General features: G+C 41.2%; 3 protein-coding genes across 3 annotated transcripts; 1 reads left to right on the forward strand and 2 right to left on the reverse strand.

Annotated features, from left to right (window-relative positions):
• Positions 1 to 66: 66 nt before the first annotated feature.
• On the reverse strand, positions 67 to 7,194 carry LOC129589769 (transient receptor potential cation channel subfamily M member 3-like). The gene is made up of 19 exons (XM_055484622.1): positions 6,708 to 7,194; positions 5,770 to 5,967; positions 5,281 to 5,617; positions 4,313 to 4,487; positions 3,816 to 4,164; positions 3,437 to 3,632; positions 3,212 to 3,363; positions 2,787 to 3,106; positions 2,480 to 2,712; positions 2,078 to 2,423; positions 1,815 to 1,972; positions 1,668 to 1,744; positions 1,541 to 1,600; positions 1,334 to 1,464; positions 1,138 to 1,253; positions 951 to 1,044; positions 712 to 886; positions 475 to 629; positions 67 to 400 (listed from the first exon to the last, which is right to left on the reverse strand). The coding sequence occupies exons 1-19, from the start codon at positions 6,780 to 6,782 to the stop codon at positions 301 to 303; spliced, it is 3,447 nt and encodes a 1,148-aa protein (XP_055340597.1). The 5' UTR covers positions 6,783 to 7,194; the 3' UTR covers positions 67 to 300.
• A 310-nt stretch (positions 7,195 to 7,504) lies between these two features.
• Positions 7,505 to 16,227, reverse strand: LOC129589772 (transient receptor potential cation channel subfamily M member 3-like). Its single transcript, XM_055484627.1, has 21 exons — positions 16,122 to 16,227; positions 15,286 to 15,514; positions 14,956 to 15,009; positions 14,647 to 14,820; positions 14,119 to 14,485; positions 13,354 to 13,528; positions 12,935 to 13,277; positions 12,546 to 12,738; positions 12,283 to 12,434; positions 11,618 to 11,937; positions 11,049 to 11,230; positions 10,374 to 10,680; positions 10,007 to 10,185; positions 9,847 to 9,923; positions 9,701 to 9,760; positions 9,222 to 9,352; positions 8,987 to 9,117; positions 8,835 to 8,928; positions 8,594 to 8,771; positions 8,094 to 8,269; positions 7,505 to 8,011 (listed from the first exon to the last, which is right to left on the reverse strand). Exons 2-21 carry the CDS (start codon positions 15,340 to 15,342, stop codon positions 7,786 to 7,788), a joined length of 3,576 nt encoding a protein of 1,191 aa, XP_055340602.1. The 5' UTR covers positions 15,343 to 15,514; positions 16,122 to 16,227; the 3' UTR covers positions 7,505 to 7,785.
• A 1,694-nt stretch (positions 16,228 to 17,921) lies between these two features.
• On the forward strand, positions 17,922 to 21,541 carry LOC129589816 (uncharacterized). The gene is made up of 4 exons (XM_055484696.1): positions 17,922 to 18,605; positions 19,215 to 19,606; positions 20,025 to 20,472; positions 20,886 to 21,541. Exons 1-4 carry the CDS (start codon positions 18,269 to 18,271, stop codon positions 21,269 to 21,271), a joined length of 1,563 nt encoding a protein of 520 aa, XP_055340671.1. The 5' UTR covers positions 17,922 to 18,268; the 3' UTR covers positions 21,272 to 21,541.
• Positions 21,542 to 21,758: the final 217 nt, after the last annotated feature.

Raw genomic sequence — 21,758 nt, forward strand, 5'->3', positions numbered from 1 at the left:
ATTTTTTCAAGTTTGTTGTTTTTGAATATACTAGATACAGACCTCTACACTATTATGCTTCCTGCCTGAACTGTCGCTGCTGCATGTGCAAAATTCTTGGGATGTAGTGCTAATTTTCACATGCCAAAAAGACAGATTGAATGACCACAGAAGTGTTTGTGCGAATGTATCTATGCCGGAAACCCAGACCGAGCCCGAATAAAACAGTACTGTTAAATGTCAGGCATTTAAATACAGCATTGCTTTTGCATTATAGACGGGAGCATGGCACGGTCGATTAATGATCAAACGTGTACGCAGCTATATAGAAGTAGTTAAATCCGAGCTCTTAAACATTTCAGCCTTTCTTAGCTCCAGGACTTGTATGAACTCATTCAGTTCTTTTTCGATATCGTCCGAACTAAAACAAATGAAACCGTACGTTAGTCGAAATAACTGATCAGATGTTTCGTCGCCATTTTACGCGCTCCTTACATGGCATCGGCTGCGGCGATCTTCTCCTCCATAGTCTTTTCCGAGTCTTTCTTAAGAAAGTAGCGTATGGCCACGGTGGACCAGTACGTAGAGACGGACGCAGCGGAGGCTTCCGGCATGTTGGCCTGCTCCATCTCGATCATGTTTTTAACCACCTGTTATAAACATGCACACCGCTTACAAAGCGATTGCTGCTGCTCGTAAAGAGGCATACTGCGTTGGCATGAAATGTCTTACCCCAACTTTACTTTGGCCTCTTTTTCCCATGAAAATTCTGATGCTGTTGGCCATGTAACCGAAGACATTTAACGGTGGCGGCAGCGATGACCGCACTCCATATTCCAGAATTAAATTGGCAAACCGAAATTTCCATATAACGGCATTGTCCACCCATTCGTCAATGAATCGTGTGCTATAAAACAGTGTTTCTAATCGTACCTTAGAAAATCAATTTATTATTTAAAAAATGGTCGTACAAGATAGCGCATCCAAGGACTAGCAGCGTTCCCAGTTGCAAAAATACGTAATAGTGTAAATAAAAGGCGTAGGACCAAAAGGTCACGGTGTTACCTGCAAACAGCAATAGCAGTCAGGTACGCTACGAAATTCCCGTGCTAACGATAGTTAACGTTATGTTATTAAAGATCTTGACAAACTGCATACAACTAGGGTCGCTATAGTCGCCGATCCAGCATCGTTCTTCTGGATAAGCGCCCTTCATCTTCAAAGGCTGTGTAACGTTGGACCAGTTTATCTTGGATGCATCACAGCTCGGCGTACTGCAAATCGGGAGTTAATTTTACAATGAAGAAAAAAAACTTACAGCCTCGCACTACCGATACTAATATACAAAACGTACTATTCAAGTACATTCGGGTCACCATAAGAGAAGAGTGTTCCAAATGCCCTGTATGCTGCCTTTCGCCATTCATCGCCTGTCATTGGAGAATCGGGTAAAACCGTTGCTTGCCATACGAGGCCAACTGCGAACTAATGAATACAAACGTTTTGCAAATAATAATGAAAAATAATTGATTTTTGGATGCTTCAGAAAGTAAGTACTAACGAATGCTGGATAAGCTATAACTGCCCACTGAAAGACATCGATTGTGAAGGAGCGATAAATCTGCAAATAGCAACCAAGACACTTGTTAAATGCGCTTGTAAACTTAATGAGTCGATGGTCAGCGTACCAGTCGAATTGAAGGACCGATGATGGGATCCATTGAATAGAAAATATCCCAGATGCGGTACGCATAGTATAAAACAGCTGCAAAAAATCACTGACATGACATTCCGTGATTGAAAATAACAGTGAATGATAAACCTTCTGGTTTTACCGAAACTTAGAATGACTCGTCCGGCCAACGGATGATCATAGCGGAACGGGGCTATTCGATACAAAAAGATCAGAATACATAGCACTCCTTCGGTTATTAATTCGAAGGTCACCATCCAGGGTCGCCAGGCAAATTTGTTCTGCCATCCATAGAGTTCCCTGTTTAGATCGGTACACGTATAACGGTTTACCATCAATTTTGGTGCGAGTTCAGTTTAATGGTCTCGTGAATGGCGAATATCACAAACATTACACAATCCTCACTTTGTTATAATAGCAATCCATCTCATCAAAATCCATATCCACACCGCGATATCTACTCCGATATACCTGCACGGTGGCAGCATCACATCCACCGACATCAGCATAAAGAACGCATAGTAGATCCATGCACTGCTGAAGAACTTGACGCAGGGCGAATTCCAGATGGCATAGATGCGTTTCCGTAGCGGCACGGTGGTGCGTTCCGGCCGGCTCAACTGGACGGAGCTGCTGCGCGAACCGAAGCGGCTCTTCCCGTGGAGATTGTTGCCTAGATTGGCCACGTATGCTTCTTTACCTTCTCTGGTTTCCGGTCGTGTGAATAAGTTCCGAGCCATATCGCCGCGATCTAGACGAGGAATGTACAGCTGATGGGTGACGATAAGGTGGAAGCTGGTTACTAACCGTATGAGGTCATACTGAGCCGAGCAGCCGCCATGGTTGATCGGCGTCGCCGCCAATACCCTGTTTTCTCCAGACTCTTTTCCAGCGCTGGGAAGGATAGCCATATGAACATGGGAAAGATGAGGAACGCCGACAACAACAGTTTCACCGTGTTCATAGATCCCTCAATACTGATGAAGCCGTAATACCAATGACTTAAGAAATTCTGCACATTGGGATGCGCAATAAACGTCCTGCAAAATAAGAGTCCAGGAAACAGCGAAGAATTTTCTTCGCAGGCAAGAATAAATGCGGTAGAATAATTTACTTGTCCCTGGCTTCCACTGCCAATCGTAGGGGATTCATGTTTTTATAGTCGGGAAGATCACGGATGAGCATAGCGCGCGAACGATTGCGATTGTCGTGGTACGCCATGTCGTACAGATCGTGGGCCACTTTGCCCAGGCGATTGGCCACACCCACCAGTGCGGCTTTGGCCGCTACTTCGTGACATGAGCGCGCCAGACCACGGAATAAGCACTCAGCAAATAACGTATTGGGAATGGGATCTTGCGAGTGCTTGAGCATCACCATGACCATTGGTTCGTCATAGGTCATTACCGCAAACACAAGGAGAGCGTTGCGAGCCTGCAAAATAAATTATTGCAACCAGATATTAATCCGTTATTTTGTCAACTTAAGCTGTACAAGATTCGTTAGCTTCAGAACCGCAATTAACTTTAATCAACGTACCTTTCGCTCTCCATCCGTGTCCGTGGTAAGAGGCGCGCCTTTTAAAGCGTGCGCTGTAATTTCCGCAAAGTCCAGATAGTCTTCCACACCGGTTATCTGATGGATGTAAGGATTAAGGTGCTTGATAATGAAGTGCTCATCTACTACATCATCTGCAAGAGAAAACGATTGCTGTGTGACAACATATACTCTGAGATTCCTACACTCTAAAAGGACAGTACTTACTGTCAGCGAAACCTAATCCTTGGCGCCACACGTGGGCCCAAAATTCGCTACCGTGTCCTTCCAGAGCGTATTGATACAGCTGAGCATATCGTTTTGGTGTAAGAAACTGGCGCACAGGGAAACTATTTTGCAGGAAGATATCGACGAACTCTGACCGCTTTAGGGCAATGGCCATTTTAAAGGGCTCCCAACCAACCTACAATGTTTGGAATGTGCGTACATGCTTCGACGTAGCGAGTGAGCGAGTACTTCGATTATTTTCGCATACATAAGAGACCCTAGTTTACATATTTCTGTATACTGGACAGTAAAAAAACGGAACTCCGGAATGCGAAACAAGTCGAAGTACTACAGTGACGTAGCTAGTAATTTTTCTTACTGTGAAATCGTTCCAAAGCGGATCCTCAAATATCATGTGCAGGGCTAAATCTGTTTTGTCGCATTTCATAGCGATCCGCAGGTTGGCATCGAAGACTAGATCTTCTGGAGCCAAAAACGAACCTTTAATAACCGCCTCCACAATGAACTGATCCAAACGGCTCAGCTTTTCGGGATCGGTCCCATCCACGACAACAGCGATATCCATGAAGCGCCGGTCACTGATGACTTCCACATGCTGCCGGGCGATGGAGCGGGCCCGGGTGGGATCATCTGCCAGATCGGGAAACTCTTCCACAATGTAACGCTCCAATAAATCGATGAGATCGCTTTCGTCCTCTCCTGATTGTCTAAGCACAATCGTTATCGTTATTCTCATACAAGGATGTTAACGATAAGGCTATTACTGTTAGCGATCCTGACTAGTTACGGTATACCTCGCAGTTCGTGTACGGGAAAGTACACATTGAAACTGGTACCGTAGCTGAAACACCTTACTTAAGATTAACACCATGGGCCAGCACATTAGCCACTCCTCCCGTTCCACCCACAACGACAATGACGTTGGTGTTTTTGGCAAAGGTCGGCAAAACAGCCAAGTCCTCTAAGTTGCCCTGCAGTAATATGACCGCCGAACCAACTGGACTGGAATTTACTTGTCGGCCATTGTAACCTGAAAATAATTATGAGTGTGATCAGGCACATGCAATCTTTGTTCGGAAACCGATCGTGGTCACTTAGAACTTGAGCTACTGTTTTCGGTTTTTTTCACCAACGAAAAAGATCACATGCGGATATTGAGGTACTTATGAAAATTTATGCAAGCCCGATCGGTTGTAAGAATTTAATAAAATTAATATTAAAAGCAAAGCCGGTATCTGCGCTGCGGCGCTGTACGCTCGCTGCGCAGTACGTAAAGTTCGACTTCGCACGAATCTCTAGAAGCTTCAAATACTTGCGAAAATTAAGGGAATGTGTACCACGTTTGGGTACAACTGCTAAAACTTTCGCACACTCCCAAACACTTTTTTTCATGACATTCTTCCAAAAGCGAATTTTCGAATTTCGCATGAAAACGCAAAATATCCTGGAAAGTTTTTACACCGAACCAGCGTTCCACCCTATTTTTGAAATTTTAAAATGAGTTTCAACCATTGTAAAAATTATTTTCAAATTTGAAAAAAATTGTTTAAAAACGAGCTCCGTGATAATGTGAGTTCGCAAGCAAAATTTGAAGAGCATCGAATCATAATGAGACTTTTGGTACATCTCCGTGCGTTTAAACTTTTTCAACCGCCGATTTACTCAAATGATTTGGCCACACAGTGTCATAAAACGATGCAAAAAATTGTTTGGAAGTGCGTGAAAGTGAAAGCTTTCGTACAGGTACTGAGGTACACCAGTTTGGCACCATGTACCATGTACCGACAGACTTCCCTTTAAAACAGCATAATACTCGTACGTACGAGTGGCAATGACGGCGGCATACTGACGGTAGATCTCTGTCCAAATGGCCCTCTCCAGGTCCATCATAAACTGCAGACTTTCTTGCTGGCTAGGTGACCGGCTGATAGCCGCTTTCGTATAGCTGACACCGGCAATAACACTACGCTGGATGCACTCTTCCAGCACCAGCATAAAATCCTGTCCCCGGCGGCTCTCGGTGAACCTCTTGTGCACGCCAGCGCCCAAAGATTGTTCATGAAGGGATAACTCGGTGAGAACATTCTGAAGGAGGTCGGTGGCCGCCGACGGAACTGAGCGGTCGTAGATCAATACTGTGCCGTTAAGGTTGGTTAACAACTGCCAAAAAAACGATTTGATCTTTAGATTTTACATATTTTTATAAAGACTTGTTAAATTGTGTTAAAATTAATTTTATATTTGGCCTATACGATATTAATCGGATGTTATTTTAGATGCGTGTTACAGTATGCAGTGCCAGAAACACAAACCGAGCCGATTCCATGCAAAAAGTACTGGCGATGCTGAATTGTGGGAAATGTTGGTCTTCCTTGCCTCACAACACCGGTGAGAAATGTGCAAATAAGATCGGGAAGCCGGTCGATTTCGGTGCACTGGCTGGCAACTATTTTAGCGATGCGTTGTGTCTGTTCTTGATGATCTGGATCGCTTACACTGGAATATTGTTGCTGAAAAAGCAATTTAAACTATGTAGTTAACAATAATATCACAATTAAATAATTCAGCGCTTTATGCATGCATGCGCATACTAAATGGATGCTAATGATGGTTAATTTGTTATTTTTAAAAAAAACACAGCTTTAAAGGTGTGAATAACTCGGATGCCGACAACTGCTCGACATGGTCTTGCCGCAAATATTTAACACAGCCCGTATGCCAATCACAGTCACTCCGTTTAGAATCATTGTCAGTGTTACGAGTATAATACGTATTATGCCTGCAGAATGTTAGGTGCGTTTACTGCGTTAGATCAGCACGTGATATTAAAACAGCGGTTTGCAGCAATTGCAAAAAATGTCTAATATTATGTATGACTAAGCATGTATACTTCTATAAATGTTTCTCTGTTAAATGCCGTATAGCAAAAGCCATAAGGGATACGAAGCACTATACAGATAAAAGAAACAGTAACTTTTTGATTCAGGGAGATAAAATGTGTGAAGAGTGCAGTAAATAAATTAGTTTTCCAGCGAAACCAAAAATACGTATTTACGTGCATAAGAATTAGAATAATTCATGCAGAGAAAGCATATTGTAAATCAGTAATAAGTTAATAACTGCAACTTCCGGGCACGTGCAGGCCTGCCAAAGCGCTGTTCAAACGTACCGTCATGTAGCAACTATTACATAAGTTTACCAAAGGTGATTTTAAATAATCCTCAAATAACATAGATAGCTTTTGGGTTACCTTAGTCCCGAATTCATTTCGAATTGTTGGCTTGGGGCGTTGTGACATGGGACGACCGTTCTGAATGGAACTCATGGCGCGAGTACTAGTATTGTATAATTAATGTATAATTTAAAAGAAAAATATACGGTTTTACTATAATAATATATGCATGCGTCCTGGTGGCATGATAGAAAGCTAGCAGAAAGGCCTCACATTTTCGTAATATCACACCCATGTGCAGCGTTAACCGTCGACTGTAAGTCAACTGTCCAGATATAATCGTAAAATAACGTGCAGTATTCGAAAGGCTTGCCAGCGTTCGCTGTAGCCTGTCGATGGTAATTTTTTGCCAGCCCTGTCTTGCAACAAAGTATAGCCGTCGCTGCTCCCAGAAAAATGCGCATTTCGCTACAGGCTAAGTGTTCAGTTAATCGCGTAACATTGTACGAGTTAAAGGAAAAAAAAATTTTGAATCGACATCAAGCCGGGACATATCTGTGCACGGTGTAGGACAACTGAATGCTTGTGCTTATATTTTTGTGCTTGCTTTTTCTGACATTTTCTAAAAGTGGTAATGGTGCACGTGCGGAACTAAGCCAGGGCGGAAAAAATGTTGCCGGTTTAGCAGCTGCGCGGCGTCGATTTACCGCTATTTATCATTATTTTGTGAAATCCCTTCGAGCAGAGTTGTTGCTGTAGACATTACGTCTGTAGTATGCAGAAGTGTTCAGCTTATGACTGCGGGCATTATTAATCAAAGAACCGTGTTCAACCACACCAGCAAACCAGTTTATCAATCGCACTTTTTTAATATCAAGGAAGATTTTTGTGAAGTCATGGATAGTAATGGATTTTTATGGTTGCAAATAGTCAACATAATAGCGATTCTTGATATGTGGCAACACGTTATACATTTATATGGAATAATGGCATAAGCGCAATAGATACTAAGAACTCTGAAACAGATGGAAGAATCAGTAAGATCAGCAATACAATTTAGTTACGTAAACAGATGCAAACCCTACGAAAAATGCATTTCGTTCTATATGTAAAAATTGGATTAATTCGGCATATTTCCTATATACGAAGCTGCTCCTTATTCGTTAACATCATGATGTATGTGGTCGTATTCGGAATCACTGAACGGTTCCGGCATAGCGTAGGTTGGGGCAACGGGACTCAGTGGACTGAGCGGATGTTGCGGCTCGTGAGCATTGCCGACAGACTGCCCGATGGGCAAAACTGGAGCCGTTGCTACAATGTGTGCCAAGTTCCCTGATACTTGGACTAAAGCGGCTAGTTCCCTTTCAATGTCGCCGATCCTACAACAAGCAACGGGAAAATTGCCGCTGATCGCATGTTTTTATCGTTTGATTTAAGAATAAGTTCAAATAGCATTCTTACGATTCATCGTGCTGAACCGCTAAAGTGGACTTTTCCGCTTCATCCGCTTGTGCACGATAACAGCGCTGGGCTACATTCTTCCAGAAGGATGAGTCCAAAATAACATTGGGAACGGGTGCATGGTTGGGAGATTCCGGAGAAAGAATCGGCTCAGCTTCGGTCATCGCTTTGAGACCCTTCAAAGTTATACGGAAGAATAATGAGAAATGATTTTAAAATGCAAGACTTTTCTTTTGTTACTTTGAAATGGACAATTCAGTGATTCCGATTAATTAAAAGTACTGTATGATATTTTTAACATTTACTTTGTTAATATTATTTAAATACGGTATTTTGCCAATGTTAAATTTTAAACCTTGCATTTATCTCGAGTTTTTGCTAATATTGTATAAATTTTATAAACCGTGAATTCGAAGCATCCTGTGTCGAACGTTTGGATTATAATACATGGAAGAATAAGTGCAGATTCAGACTGAAATAAACGGCGCGAGTGAACTTACGGTTTTCGGCTGATTATCCACATACTCCACGCCTTGTTTCTTGACAATATTGAAGATATATCCGATGATGCTGAATGGAGCTGGCAACGAGGTGCGCATACTGTAGTTCATAATTAATCGGCAGCGATGGTATTTCCAGATATTCGCGTTTTCCACCCATTCGTCGATGAAGCGCGTGCTAAGGTCCGACGAAAAATGTCATCGCCAATAATTGTCATAATCAAACTTTGTTGCGACTTACAAAATCCAGCTGGCCAACATGAGGAGAGTCCCCATCAGCACAAAGAAGTAGTATAGCAGATGGAAAAACCACGCCCAAAAGGTCACCGTGTTACCTGAAAGAACCTTGTTTGAAAAAAAAATTGCGCTGCCATTTAAAATTAGTCTTCCTACAAGAATAATCTGAATAATCTCCAATCCAGCAGCGTTCAGGTGGAACGGCCAGAACAACTCCGGCTTGACTGTACTGCTTAATGGGCTGAGTCAAGGAAGAACTGACCAGTTTGTCAGCGCCGCATGTTGCACTGCAATATTACATACCACATTTCAATTGCAAATGAAACAAGTATGTCAAAACTTGGCCTTGTTTTTATTAATAATGGATTTTTCAAGGATAACAATAACCTACACGAGATCAGTGTAGGGGGCACCGTATAAGATGGAATGAAATCCACGATAAAATGCTTTCCGCCAGTCCTCGCCGGTTCCCGACGGATAGTCCGGATAAACAACGGCTTGAAAAATTAGGGCGACAGCAATCTGTGTATTAAAAAAATAGGTAAAAGGAAAACAACTTTCCATTTTATTATTGACTTATTGATAATATACTTAGCTCAATACGTGTACGGTGTGCGTAATAATTTTCGAGGTACTTTGAAAGTCGAATGCGATCAAACATTTCAGGATCGTAAAAATTTTACTTTACCAAAACTCACAAATGTCGGATTGAAATTAATGCTGCAATAACGGCACTCTATTGTCATATTTTCAATAAAGGAAATTACCACTTTTTTCTGTAAATTTATTTTGAGAACGAATACCGCTCATAGAATAATAAAAAGCACTATTGATTTGGAATTAAATAACGAATCGGGATTCAATACTTACGAACAGGGTATAGGTAACCATTAGCCACTTCATCAGATCATATCGGAAAGAACGAATGGTCTACAGCAGCAGAAGCAGACTAGCAGTTACCATTAATACGAAGTTACGAACGTCATTGATGTGCTTCCTTTGAAGACCGCACTCACCATTCTGATAGTTGGTCCCAGGATGCCATCCATATAATAGTACATATCCCAAACACGGTAGTAGTAATACAGCACGCCTGGATTACACAAAAAATATTTAATCCAACCTTCGGGGTGAAAATAACAGACCGTGAATTTAATCTTGGCCAGCTTTACTCACCGCAACATAAGACAACTCGACCATACCAACCGATCGTACGTACGAACTCAATACTCGTATCTTGGAATGGATAAATGCGGTAGATGAAAAACAGAGCGTTAAAAGCGCCTTCAACGAATAGTTCCATCATGAGCCATTTGAAGTTAACCACCGGCAGTGCAAATGCGTCATAGATCGCTCTGCAACCATCAGTCATTATGTCAAAAATTTAAAAAAATGAGTTTCCGTTAAGAGATAAAATTATTATATATCTTTTTATAAATAATAAATAAATACCAGTTGCGGATATTAAAGGCAAATCAGCGCAATAAACCGGTTATATTAACAGGTAATTTTATAGAGTAGAGGGTTATTATAAAGTTTTTACTTCGTGCACAGTTCCAACCAGCGCAACCCGGCCAGCACCATGACAGCGTAATCAACTCCTTTGTACCGGCAAGGCGGCATCATGGCGGCAATAGCCAACAGCAGGAGAAAGATCCAGTAAGTGAACTGGCTAACGTGAAAGGTCACCGCCGGAGTGTTCCACACCGCGAATATTTTCTTGGACATGGGCAGACGGGTTCCGGTGGACTTTTCGGGCTTGAATGTCGAGTGCATTCGAAGCTGCATGTTGGTTATGTATTCATCTTTTTCCAGTTGGCTTTCAGGGCGCGGATGAAAGAATCCGTTGGCTAAAACAACGCCGCATGGAATTCGGGTTCAATGAATTACGGTAGTTTATTCTGTAATGCCTGCATCTGTTTGTAATTTGTATCTACATATTACGTCTTTAACACTGCAAAAAAGGTACTTGACGGAAGTGGCCCGGTCCATAGCACTAAATTCGTATACATCCAAGGGGACTTTCACTTTCGCGCACTTGTAACATATTTTTCCGTTTGCTTCTTGATATCGAGTAGCCAAATGATTTGTGTACACAGGCGTGAGCTCCGTTTTCACGCGCCACATCCGAAAGGGAAAGTTCCCGTGGATGTACACGAAATTAGTGCTAGGTACCGGGTAACTTCCCTTAAAAAGTACTTGCGTCGTATAAACATACCAGCTACAGTGGATCGTTCGCCGCGTTTCTCTAATGCCGGAAATCGCAACCACTTGTTGATAGGGAATATGAACAGTGCTGATGCGATCAACTTCGCCACGTTGAAGCTCCCTTTGATATCGATAAAACCGAAGTACCATTTGTCCAACAGCTCCTGGACAGCCGGATGAGCAACAAAAACCCTGCAGTGATTATAAATCCTTGCATTATTGGCAATTTACTAAGACTGCTAATGAATTTTGAAATTACGAGAACGATATTACCAAATTACATGTAAAATTACTACATAATAATGTGATATAGTTTTTCCAGCAACGGCTAAAATATATTAATGATTTAGTGACCTTATTAGTGATTTCCGTTATGCCAAATTTTTTTGAATTTACTTACACAAAATTACTGTAAATAAAAATTTCGAAATCGTATTTATTATAAAACGGGTATGGTTAGCAGGTAACCACCACCACAATAACAAAAGATGCTGCGTGGCTCAAATCACTTTGGAAGCAAAAAATCAGATAATATTAATAAGAAAAATATATTTGTAATTAATACAAATGTTATTTTACCGATCTTTGGCATCGTATGCCAGGCGAATGACATTGCGATTATTGTACAGCGGCAATTCCCGAATCAGCAATCCGCGAGCTCGTTGCGGGCTTTCCTCTAGCGCCATATCAAACAGCCGGATAACCATTTTACTGAGATTGTTCCCGTATTGTTTTAATTCTATCTCCGAGGATTTTTTGCGAGTTTCACCACCCAGTCCATGGAAGATGGCTTCCACCAGCAACGCAATCGGGATCGGTTCGGGCGAATGCTTAACCATAATCTGCACCAGATCCTCGTCTCCCACCAGTGCACCAAATACTGCCAGCGCGTTGAACGCCTAAAAAGATCATAAATTTGCCCATTTGTCACTAAATATTTATTTATATACAGACATATTTCTTTATAGATATTATGTAGAATTTATATGTGTTTGAATTTGCCGAATGGGCAAAGAAAACAGTTAAGAGAAATAGGCAGTACATTTCCTCAACAAAAATAAAAAAAAGTAATAGTAATACGTAATACTAATAGAACTAGTGATAGTAAGTGGTAATAGATAGTAATAAATAGTAATAGAACTACTCAGGATAGTAATAGTAAGTAAAAGTAAAGTAGTAGTAAGAGAGTAGTAAAAAGTAATAGAACCACCCCAAACAGGCAAAATTCATGCACAAAGTCCTACCATTCGTTCAGCAATGGAATCCGGAAGTGTTGACGATTTACTATGAACGCTCTCGTTCAGCATACCGATGTTGATAAAATTTTTTACGTCGGTTAATTTAAATATTAAATTGTTCAGCTCCACTCGGACAAACTTTTCCGTCACCGGTTCATCTGAAATTACAATGCAGCTTGTACATTTTTAAATAAACGTGCTGGAAATGTGATTAATTAAAATAGTATGCTGAATTATGTACTAGAAAACAAATCGAAAGTTACGCTAACTGTATGCGTGATTAAGCATCAGTGTCCAAACATTGTCGATGAAAAATGCTTCCTGGCTTCCGCGTTGATAAAGCCGCAAATACAACTCATCATCCAGGTACTCATGTATCGGATATCCTTGCTGTAAGAACAGATCGACAAAATCCGCACGATCATGCCGCACCAGGGATTCTTCGAAGGCCCGATAAGGAATCTGCGACAACCGCAATTTTCTTCATGTGGAAAACCTTTATTGTATTTTTGCTACATGGAAAATCTTTATTATATTTAGTATGTTTACTATAGACGTACTGTACTTACTTTATTATATTTATATGTATTTAATACATTTACTTTCTGACTATTCACTGTATAATAATCTGTACTCATTTTTGGTTAGCCACACACACCTGCATGCTTTCCCACACCGGGTGGCCAAAGAGCACCCGTTCAATAACCGCCGGCCGGTTGGCCTTAATTCCCAAGATCAGATTGGCTGAGAAACTGTGCTGACTGGCCGACGAGACCGATGCCTGAACCACCGCATCCACAATTAACGCGTCCAAATGTGCCAGTTGTTTGGGCGTGACCACTTCAATCAGGGTGACCTCTTCGATAGAGGCCAGTTTCAGCACGGCTAAATGCAGATCCACAGCGATGCGGAGGAGTTTGCGATCACGGGAGTACTCTGGGAAGACCGTACGGACTTTCTCGGTGACCTCGGCGCGGCGCTCGTGGTCGGTCAGCACTGAACTGAATCGACGATACATAGAGCGTGGTGCTTAGTTTGAAATTTTGAATGGCAGTGCAAGTAAATTAGCTGATTTACCTTAATCGTAATCCGTGAGCAAGCACATCGGCCACGCCTCCGCCGCCTTCCAGTAGAACGACTGGAACCCGATGACGCAGGTAGACGGCGAGACCCGATAGATCTTCGATGTTGCCGTTAATCAGCACGGCGGCAAAGTGGATGGGTTGCAGGTCCGCCCGTTCCATCTCATCATCTATCATTGCGAACAACGTACGTTTTGTTTCAGATATACATAGTTGCATATTATTTATGAAACTACTTAATTTTCGAAACTAGTAAATTCATTTTAGATTAGTGGCATAATTCATAAAACCGTTTGAAAATTCTGAAAAAGAGACGCACCGCAATTAGCACCGTTTGTAAAAGGTTCTTAATAGTCAAGCCCCATCCATACTTCTCTTCACAGTGGTTCAAACATACTTTTCTGACTATTTGTAATATCATAAAAATATATGTGTTATATACGATTTCTAATCCAAAAGTTAGAAAACGTTAATACAGCAACACAAAACATGCTTATTATAATTTTTGCTTTATTTCCATAAGTTTTTGCTTTCTTATGCCCTTTTATATAATTTGTTTAAGAACAACAACAAGACCAGCTAACACTTTCAGTTAAACACTGAAGCCCACTAATAACAAAATAATAATGCTTAATCCAATGATTAACACTTAATAATTAGCAATTTTGGACGAAGGATGGTAATACTCTATGTCAGTAAATTGTTAGATTTGTGTAATGAATGGATATAGTGCCGAAATTCTTTGTTAAAAAATGCGTACCTTGAGTGAGCCATTTCTCGTTATCCGTCAGATTTTTCCAGACAGCCATTTCCATTTCCGCACGGATCTTGCGATTCTGGTCTTCCGCACCGGCATCCAGAACAACAAGTCGTGTATGGTTGGCATCCGCCTGCAGATCGCGATGTTGCCGGGCGGGGGTTTGCGACACGACCCCGATCAGCTGTTTAATATGCCGAACATCGGAGACGATGTCCTTAGCCTTCTTTTTGTGCCGTGTACTGATTTTTCTCCGCTGCACATGCTCATCGAAATGGTCCAGTCCGCACAGCGTGTTTCCCAGCAAATTTGCTAGGCCGCTGCGCGAGCCGTTGTCGAAAAACAGTGTGTCTGGCAGTTTGTTGACCATCTGTAGTCAAATTATAAAGTAACTGTTAGCGGCTGCTGTTAGTTATTAAATACGTAATTGTTGCCGATTTATAAAAATATAATCAAATAATTGTCCCTGTTTCCAAAATGCACAGCGCACTTTTATGTATATTTAACCATAATTTAAATACGAGTAACTACCTGACTGATGCCCTCTTGAAAGGCATTACGCTGGATGATGTTGCGAAATGCACCTCCGTTATTCTCGTTCGTAAGAAAGGAGACAATCAAATCCGGTGGCCGACGAATCCATTGAGTGCAGATTTTGTTGGCTATCTCGGGGATCTGTTTGGAGTTTTCCACCCATATTTCCTCCTACAACGTATATTTTGACGAATTTGGTGGTAGAAACAGACTAACAGTTAAAAGAAGAACATAAACAATATTGCATTTTATTATTTTAAGATTATCGCGACATTCTGTCGAATTTTACGGTTCTTTCATCCGCACCTGTACGAGTGATCGCTGGTCCTGGAATGCCGGCTTTGGTAGAGCTTCCTCAATCTGCAACATATTGTATCGTCGAGATACTTCATGATTTAATTAAATCTTCTGTATTTACAATATATGTTCTATTTAATATTTTTCAAGAAGTAATTCGGTTTTCAAACTTTTCAAGAAGTTTTCAAGAAATAATACAGTATTCTAGCGGCTTTGCTGATAATATAATTCACGGCTGCTATAGCGCTCTTGTTTAAAAACACGCCTCATTTTTTTAAATTAAAAAAATTTGCGAAATAACGATTATAGTTTTTTGCTTTCAGAGTGGATAACCGGTACCTGCACGGGCACAGCGCTGTAATCCACGTTCTGCAAGGGTGCGGCCGTACTAGACATTGTTGATCATTATACAATCATTAATACATTGGCCAACTGCATTACAACCCGCGACAGAGCATGGAAATAGCGGCGAATGCTCTTTTAACCGTTCTCTAAAAACTTTATGCTTGGTTTTTCCAAAAGAAGACGTTCTCCCGCAGGCATAAAGTGAAGACAGGCCAATGATTTTCTGCAAAGCAATTTGAGTAGCGTACAGAGTATATGCAATAAGTAGTATTATTGTACTTGCAGTATACTTATTATAAAACAGCTAGAGCAACCGCTATAAGCGCCGGAAGCGTTGCTACTCATCCTTAAATTAAAGACAATGGGCGTCGATACTACATATCTACACCGACATGCTATAAATAACTGTTCCGGATTTATGTTTGCCAGGAATGTAAATTTATGCTGCTGCATGGAATAAGTAAATATAATGGAGTTTAATACTGAATGTGTCGAAGTTACATCCATATTTTTAATTATATGAAACGTCTAGAAAGGAAGTTCCGTAATATTTTACAATATATCAGTGAATATTTAAGCGATACTTGTACTGATGTTCACTTGTCAGTCTACAGTATATAAATATATATGCTTGTAACTAGCCAGAATTCAAAATATTGTATCAAACTTGAGCAGGCTGGAGGATTAAGAATAACGCAATATGCGCAAGTGTTATTTTTCAAAAATTTTCAACGTACGTACTTGTACATAAAAAATTTTCAACGTACTTGTACACTGTACTACATTTTAATGCTTCTGGTAAAAGATCATCCTTCGAGAAAGTGCAGTACCCCAGCGCAATAATACGGCTTTCGCTTTTAAGCTTATTCATGACTCATGGGTAGCCACCCTGGGGTGCTTGCGAATATGACCACCACATCTCCAGATGAATAACCGAGATCATTTTGCCGGCAAAAGTAAAATTATTACTGCAATTTGATGATGCCGGGTGCTCCTATACTTCTAGTGCATTCTTAGCTTTCTTGCAACCGTAGTCAGGTGATCCCATTGTTTTTACACACAGAAGGAGACAGATTAAATGCATACGCTGCATTGAAGAAAATGATATACTTTATTGTATTTGTGCTTATTATGTTTGTGTACAGAATATATTTACTTTGCACAAGTTATCAGCTTGGAAGCGAAAGTAAGGCTCGTGGTCTTACGAGTTGCAGCTTTTCATTCACTGGTAATATCGCCCCAAGCACATCAAAACTTTTTTGCGATACGGGTAGGCCGTGAATGTCTAAAATATGATAGCTGTATAGCTGCCGTAGTATGAGTATACATACGCCTTTAAAGTTTCGGTGCAGACTGCAAATTGTGCGGTTATTTGAGAATGGTATTTTAGGGACCTAGGGTGGTAAATGGCATGGTGACGGATGAAAAATACCACACAAACCCTATTTTCAAGGGTTTTGTATAATTAGGAGATACTCGTAATCAAAGAATAATATTCCAAAATTACCGCTCCAGCAATTAAGGACGAAACAGCATGTCCAGTTGACAGGGTGTGTATAACATATACATATATGAGGCTTGTTTGTAATTATAATTTGGCGCGTCACTAATGAAAGGCAATAGTGTAAGCAATTTAGCTGCATATACAATTTTTCACATCTTTCCATTCATTATTGACGGCCGGTATTTTGGCGCCTTTGCGGCCTTGTATTTAGCGAATCTGTATTTTTTTAAATTGTTGTTTTTTTCTGGCCTCTGGTCATTGTTTTCGAATGACCATGCCATTTTGAAAATTTTTGAAGCGTGGGATGACTGCGTTTTACTTTGTGCTGGTTTTGTAAGCTCATCATACTCCATAGAAACCACGATAAGTACAGAGTACAAGTACTCGGAAAACCAATAAAAAGAAACGTGGTGAGATCGACAAATGATTAAGGCAAAACCGCGGGAAAAATGGAGATATCGCTTTTTCCGTAGTGCAACAACTGGGCTGCCACTAATGCATGATGTTAATTGTTGGGAAAAAGCAAGCTTGTTAAAGATAATAACATTTGGCCAAAATAATGATAATCATATGATTCATATCGGTATGATTGTCGAGTACCGGGGTTTGTTTTTTTCCAGTCATGATTGTGCTATTCTAGTAACGGTAGTGGTACGACTTAGCAGGTACTTGTACATCGAAGATTGATTAATTTCTGAAAATAGACCATTTTCAGGGAATGAAATTCAACGCCACTTCTTCACAAACAAATACTACGACAAAAGCAAAATGAAATACACTGGTACGATTGGCCGTAGCTTGTACGATATTTGTTAATTTAATTAAAAATTCTTACTTATTAGTAAGGTGATTGTTGTTATGGAACAGGCTGTTTTTGCGTCATCTCGATCATTAATTACAAACCCACACTACTGCGAGGAATATTTTAAAAGCCGGTTATGACAACATCTGCAGTGCATAGAATTATTTCTAAAAGAAAAATTTCCGCCCTTAGTGCCAACAACCGGGAAATAGATCGATATTAAGACATCAGCTTCTTAATAAATCAGCTGATAATGATGTAAATTCGCACTGAAAAACTCAAATCATGTACGACAAACAGTTCATCTAAAGTCAGTTCCAAGATTGTTTATGTTTGAATGAGTGAAAAGTTAGTATTTTTCTCAGACCGAAAAGCCACTGTAGAACGGGCGTTAAAACATTGTTGCTGATTACGGTTTGTTTAACCGGAACTGGGTCCTGATATTGTTATCGCGCTTATGAATTAAATATTGATTTCTACTTATAAAATCATTTTATGCTTCATTGTATAATTTGTGTTCGACGTATTAGAACAATTGGATACAATTACTTCATAAAGAAAACTACAATCTTTAATGTGCGGATTACATCGTTTCCAACTTTCCATCATTTTGCGAGTTTCTCTTATCTTTCGCGGGTTCAATAGTTATTGTTTTGGCTGCTGTCTGTGCAATGTTATTCGCAGTCATTCTGATTACCGGCGTCAGCATGACGGCCGGATCAGCCATCGATTCTGACAACCAGTGCTGGCCGAAAGGTCAGTACACTTTGATGAGTGCGGCAGAAGGATGTCCTGGACCATCGTGGGCCAAGGGATGGACCGTGAATTATACGCACAAAAAGTCCATTGTCCCGCCACAGTTTGTCAATGGAACCGTTCAGGGACGGTATGTAAAACTAAATTACTGCTCGCACCAGATCAATGACAGCAGCTGTCAGGGAGGCGAGGAGCCGGCAGCGTTTCCGCCGGGATCGTATTGTTTGTTCGCACATGGACATCCCCCGGGCGGTAAGCGTACTAAAGCGGAAACGGTACTGTCTTATCCATGTTGAGACTGTCTGTTCTGACTAGCTTGCCATGGGCGTAGATTTACTGGAGGCGGGTCTCATGTTAAGTAATAAATAATCCCACTTCAGTTTTTTTCCCTTTTTTTATATTAGACAATTTAAAAGGTTATTGAATCGAGCGTTTGATCCAGGGTTTTCTTGGTTCTGGTAACTGCAATCATAGCGGCATTCTTGACCTTTTAGTATCGTTTTGTCACATAAGCAGCTTGAACCTCTCGCATAATCAACAGCTCGACTAACTTGCTTTACAAAATTAATAGAAGTAGGAATTTAGCAGCATGGTCCAGTTCGGCTAAACAGACAATGCAACATTGGCTTCATTGGCTTTTGTAACTTACATATACGCAACTTACGTATACTTTATGACAGAAAACGTATGCATCATAAAATAAGGTACGCAGTGCAGTTACTGCAACCAGAAATAGTTTACATCATGCGAACGACAAAAGTAAAGTTTAATTTGTTTCATTTGACGGGAAGTACGGTAGAGTCGTATGTACGTCAAACGTATCTATATCCATAAAACTAATAAATGCATTTTGCAATTTAGGCATCATCACCGCCAATTGTCCGGCCGGCTTCAACTGGACCTGGGTGGCCATTGACGACATTAACGGCGGCAATCTGTCCCATGGTGGTCAGCTGCCCAGCGGCGAGTTCTTCTCTTTCGCCACCGTACAGTATTACTGCTGTCGTGATGATGGCGATGCCGACACCGAAATCCAACTACCAAATCAGAAAGCCTTCCTTCTCTATCCCACCGCTGTCGGCAAGACCTGCCAGCAAGTTGCCGGTATGACAGTGAACAAGACGGAGATCTTCTATGATACGGATGACGATGATGCGACCACCAACGGCGCACCAGCAGCACCGGATTTCACTCCGCCTGAATATTCCTTGGATACTCATACGGGATTTTGGGGCAAAGGTCTCCATATGGCGGTAAGGGACTGTATGGCTTCTGCTAATTGAAATTAAGGAACCGCGGCAACGCTGACATATAATGGATATATACATTTTTCGCCAGATGCTAACAATTTAAAAATTTGACGTCATTGTAAAAAAATCAGTAAATTGCAAACTTATAATTTTTGCGCAAAATTAAATCGAAGGTAAGTGTACCAGCGCGAACTGCATTAGTATGGACTAAAAAGCAGCATTTACTTTTGCAACTTACGTAATTTCCTTAGGAAATATGAATTGTTCTGCACGTGCTGCACTTTTCAGTGTTGTGGTTTTTCTAACGATCAGCGTTAATGTATGCACCGTACGTGTTGCGTAAATACTAGGGCAAAATTAATATCATTCGTGCTAACAGTTTTGGAAAATTTGACATTATGTACCTTGTAATTGACTGTAGATATGCCACTATACTCCAGTAGATAAAAAACCCTTCGTTCCGCCCCGCAACGACACCCAGACGAAGAAAACCGCGCCGGTATGTTGGCCGGACGATAACTTTGTCCTGTATAAACCTACCAGCGGTTGCCCACTCAACTGGACTACCGGCTCCATTAAGTCGACCCTTGGCCCGAACTCGACCATAGCGGCTGATTTAGACGCCCAGAAGATCTCCAATGGTACCGTGGTCAACTTCTGCAACCACAATGCCAACACCAGCACAAGCCGTTGCAATGCCAACAATACGGCCCACTGGAACCCGGGTTCATACTGCATCTTCCTGGGTAAGGTCAAGGAGGGCAGCAGCATCGACAAAAACTGTCCAGCCGACTTCCAATACAGCTGGTATGTCGTCGACACAGTGGACAAAAATAATACGGACAGGGTTAAGGGCGATATACCAAGCGGTAGGTCAAATAGGCTTGTTTTGGACTGTTTACTTGTAGCTCCTTTTGATTTCTTTAAGTACCGGGTGTACCGAAAAAAATTTGTGAATTAATTCTGCTTCGTCATAATTTCTGATTTACCAAGAACTATTTCCCTGGCGCCGGGGAAGAGGCAATTTATTTATTAAGCCATTTTATGATGGCACTTTCGATCGTAGTTACACGATATTTGCATAATTTATATAGTTAAATTTGCTAATGTTTTGTGTTTATGTGCAATTTTGCACAGAGCTCCGATTAGTGTGCGTCCTTGCCATTTGATTAAACATCGCCAATTTAATTGTCATTAATTTTTTTATTTTGATAGTATGTATAAATGTATTAATGGTAGAAGTATAGGCATTATTATGTAAGGTAACCATGAGAAGTTACAGGTGAATACTATAACATCGCTTCGGTGTATTACTTATGCTGCCGTGATGACGGAAACGTCACCGACCCCATAACACTGCCGACCATGGATCCCTTCTTCCTCCTGACCACCGACCAGGCGCGCAACAAATGCCAGGCCGTGAACGGCATGACCGCCCATGTTAGGAATATGTTCTACGATACAGAGGATGTCGACGCGGATTATATCCCGGCATCGCCGGTACCGCCGGGTCCGGCGGTCTTCCTGGGCTCCAAAATTAACAAACCCCGAGCTGCCTGGGGTGCCGGCGCCAATATTGGTGTGTGCTATTACAGTGCGGTGTCGGTGCCAGCGCTGGAAAGTGGCAGGGATGAATTGTTTGGTCTCGAAGGTCATCCTCCCGCGTAGATTCCTGCCCGCGGCTTTCTTAGAGCCGAATAGTTACAATTTGAATTCAGAATATTTTTAGCACATAGATAATAATTTAATAATGATGTGTTATTACGTAGTAACGTTTTTGCATTTTTGTAGAAAGTCAGGGTGAAAGACTGCTCATGTTGAATCTGGGATACAGAAATTGCCTGTTATTCGCATTAGTTCGCAAGAACAAAAGTAGATTCAAGTTCCTCGAGGTGTTACGAAGATTTAAATCGTGCTAAAACGCACATCGCTGACATAAAATTAAGAGGTTACCGTGTGTTACCGTGTGTGCTATGTTCAAATTCGGACGTCAGCAAAAACTTCAAATAACGCTAGTGATCGCGTAGTTTTGAAGTGGTGCATTTGACGCTAAGTGCTAAGAACATTACATCGCCATCGGCAAAGCCAAGACTAGAGGTACTACCGGGGTACTCTAGAATAGTGTATCTCGTATGTTTAAGAGTATCGACGCTTT

The sequence above is a fragment of the Paramacrobiotus metropolitanus genome, unplaced genomic scaffold, assembly GCF_019649055.1.
Source record: "Paramacrobiotus metropolitanus isolate TYO unplaced genomic scaffold, Prichtersi_v1.0 Parri_scaffold0000037, whole genome shotgun sequence".
NCBI classification, from domain to species: Eukaryota; Metazoa; Tardigrada; class Eutardigrada; order Parachela; family Macrobiotidae; genus Paramacrobiotus; species Paramacrobiotus metropolitanus.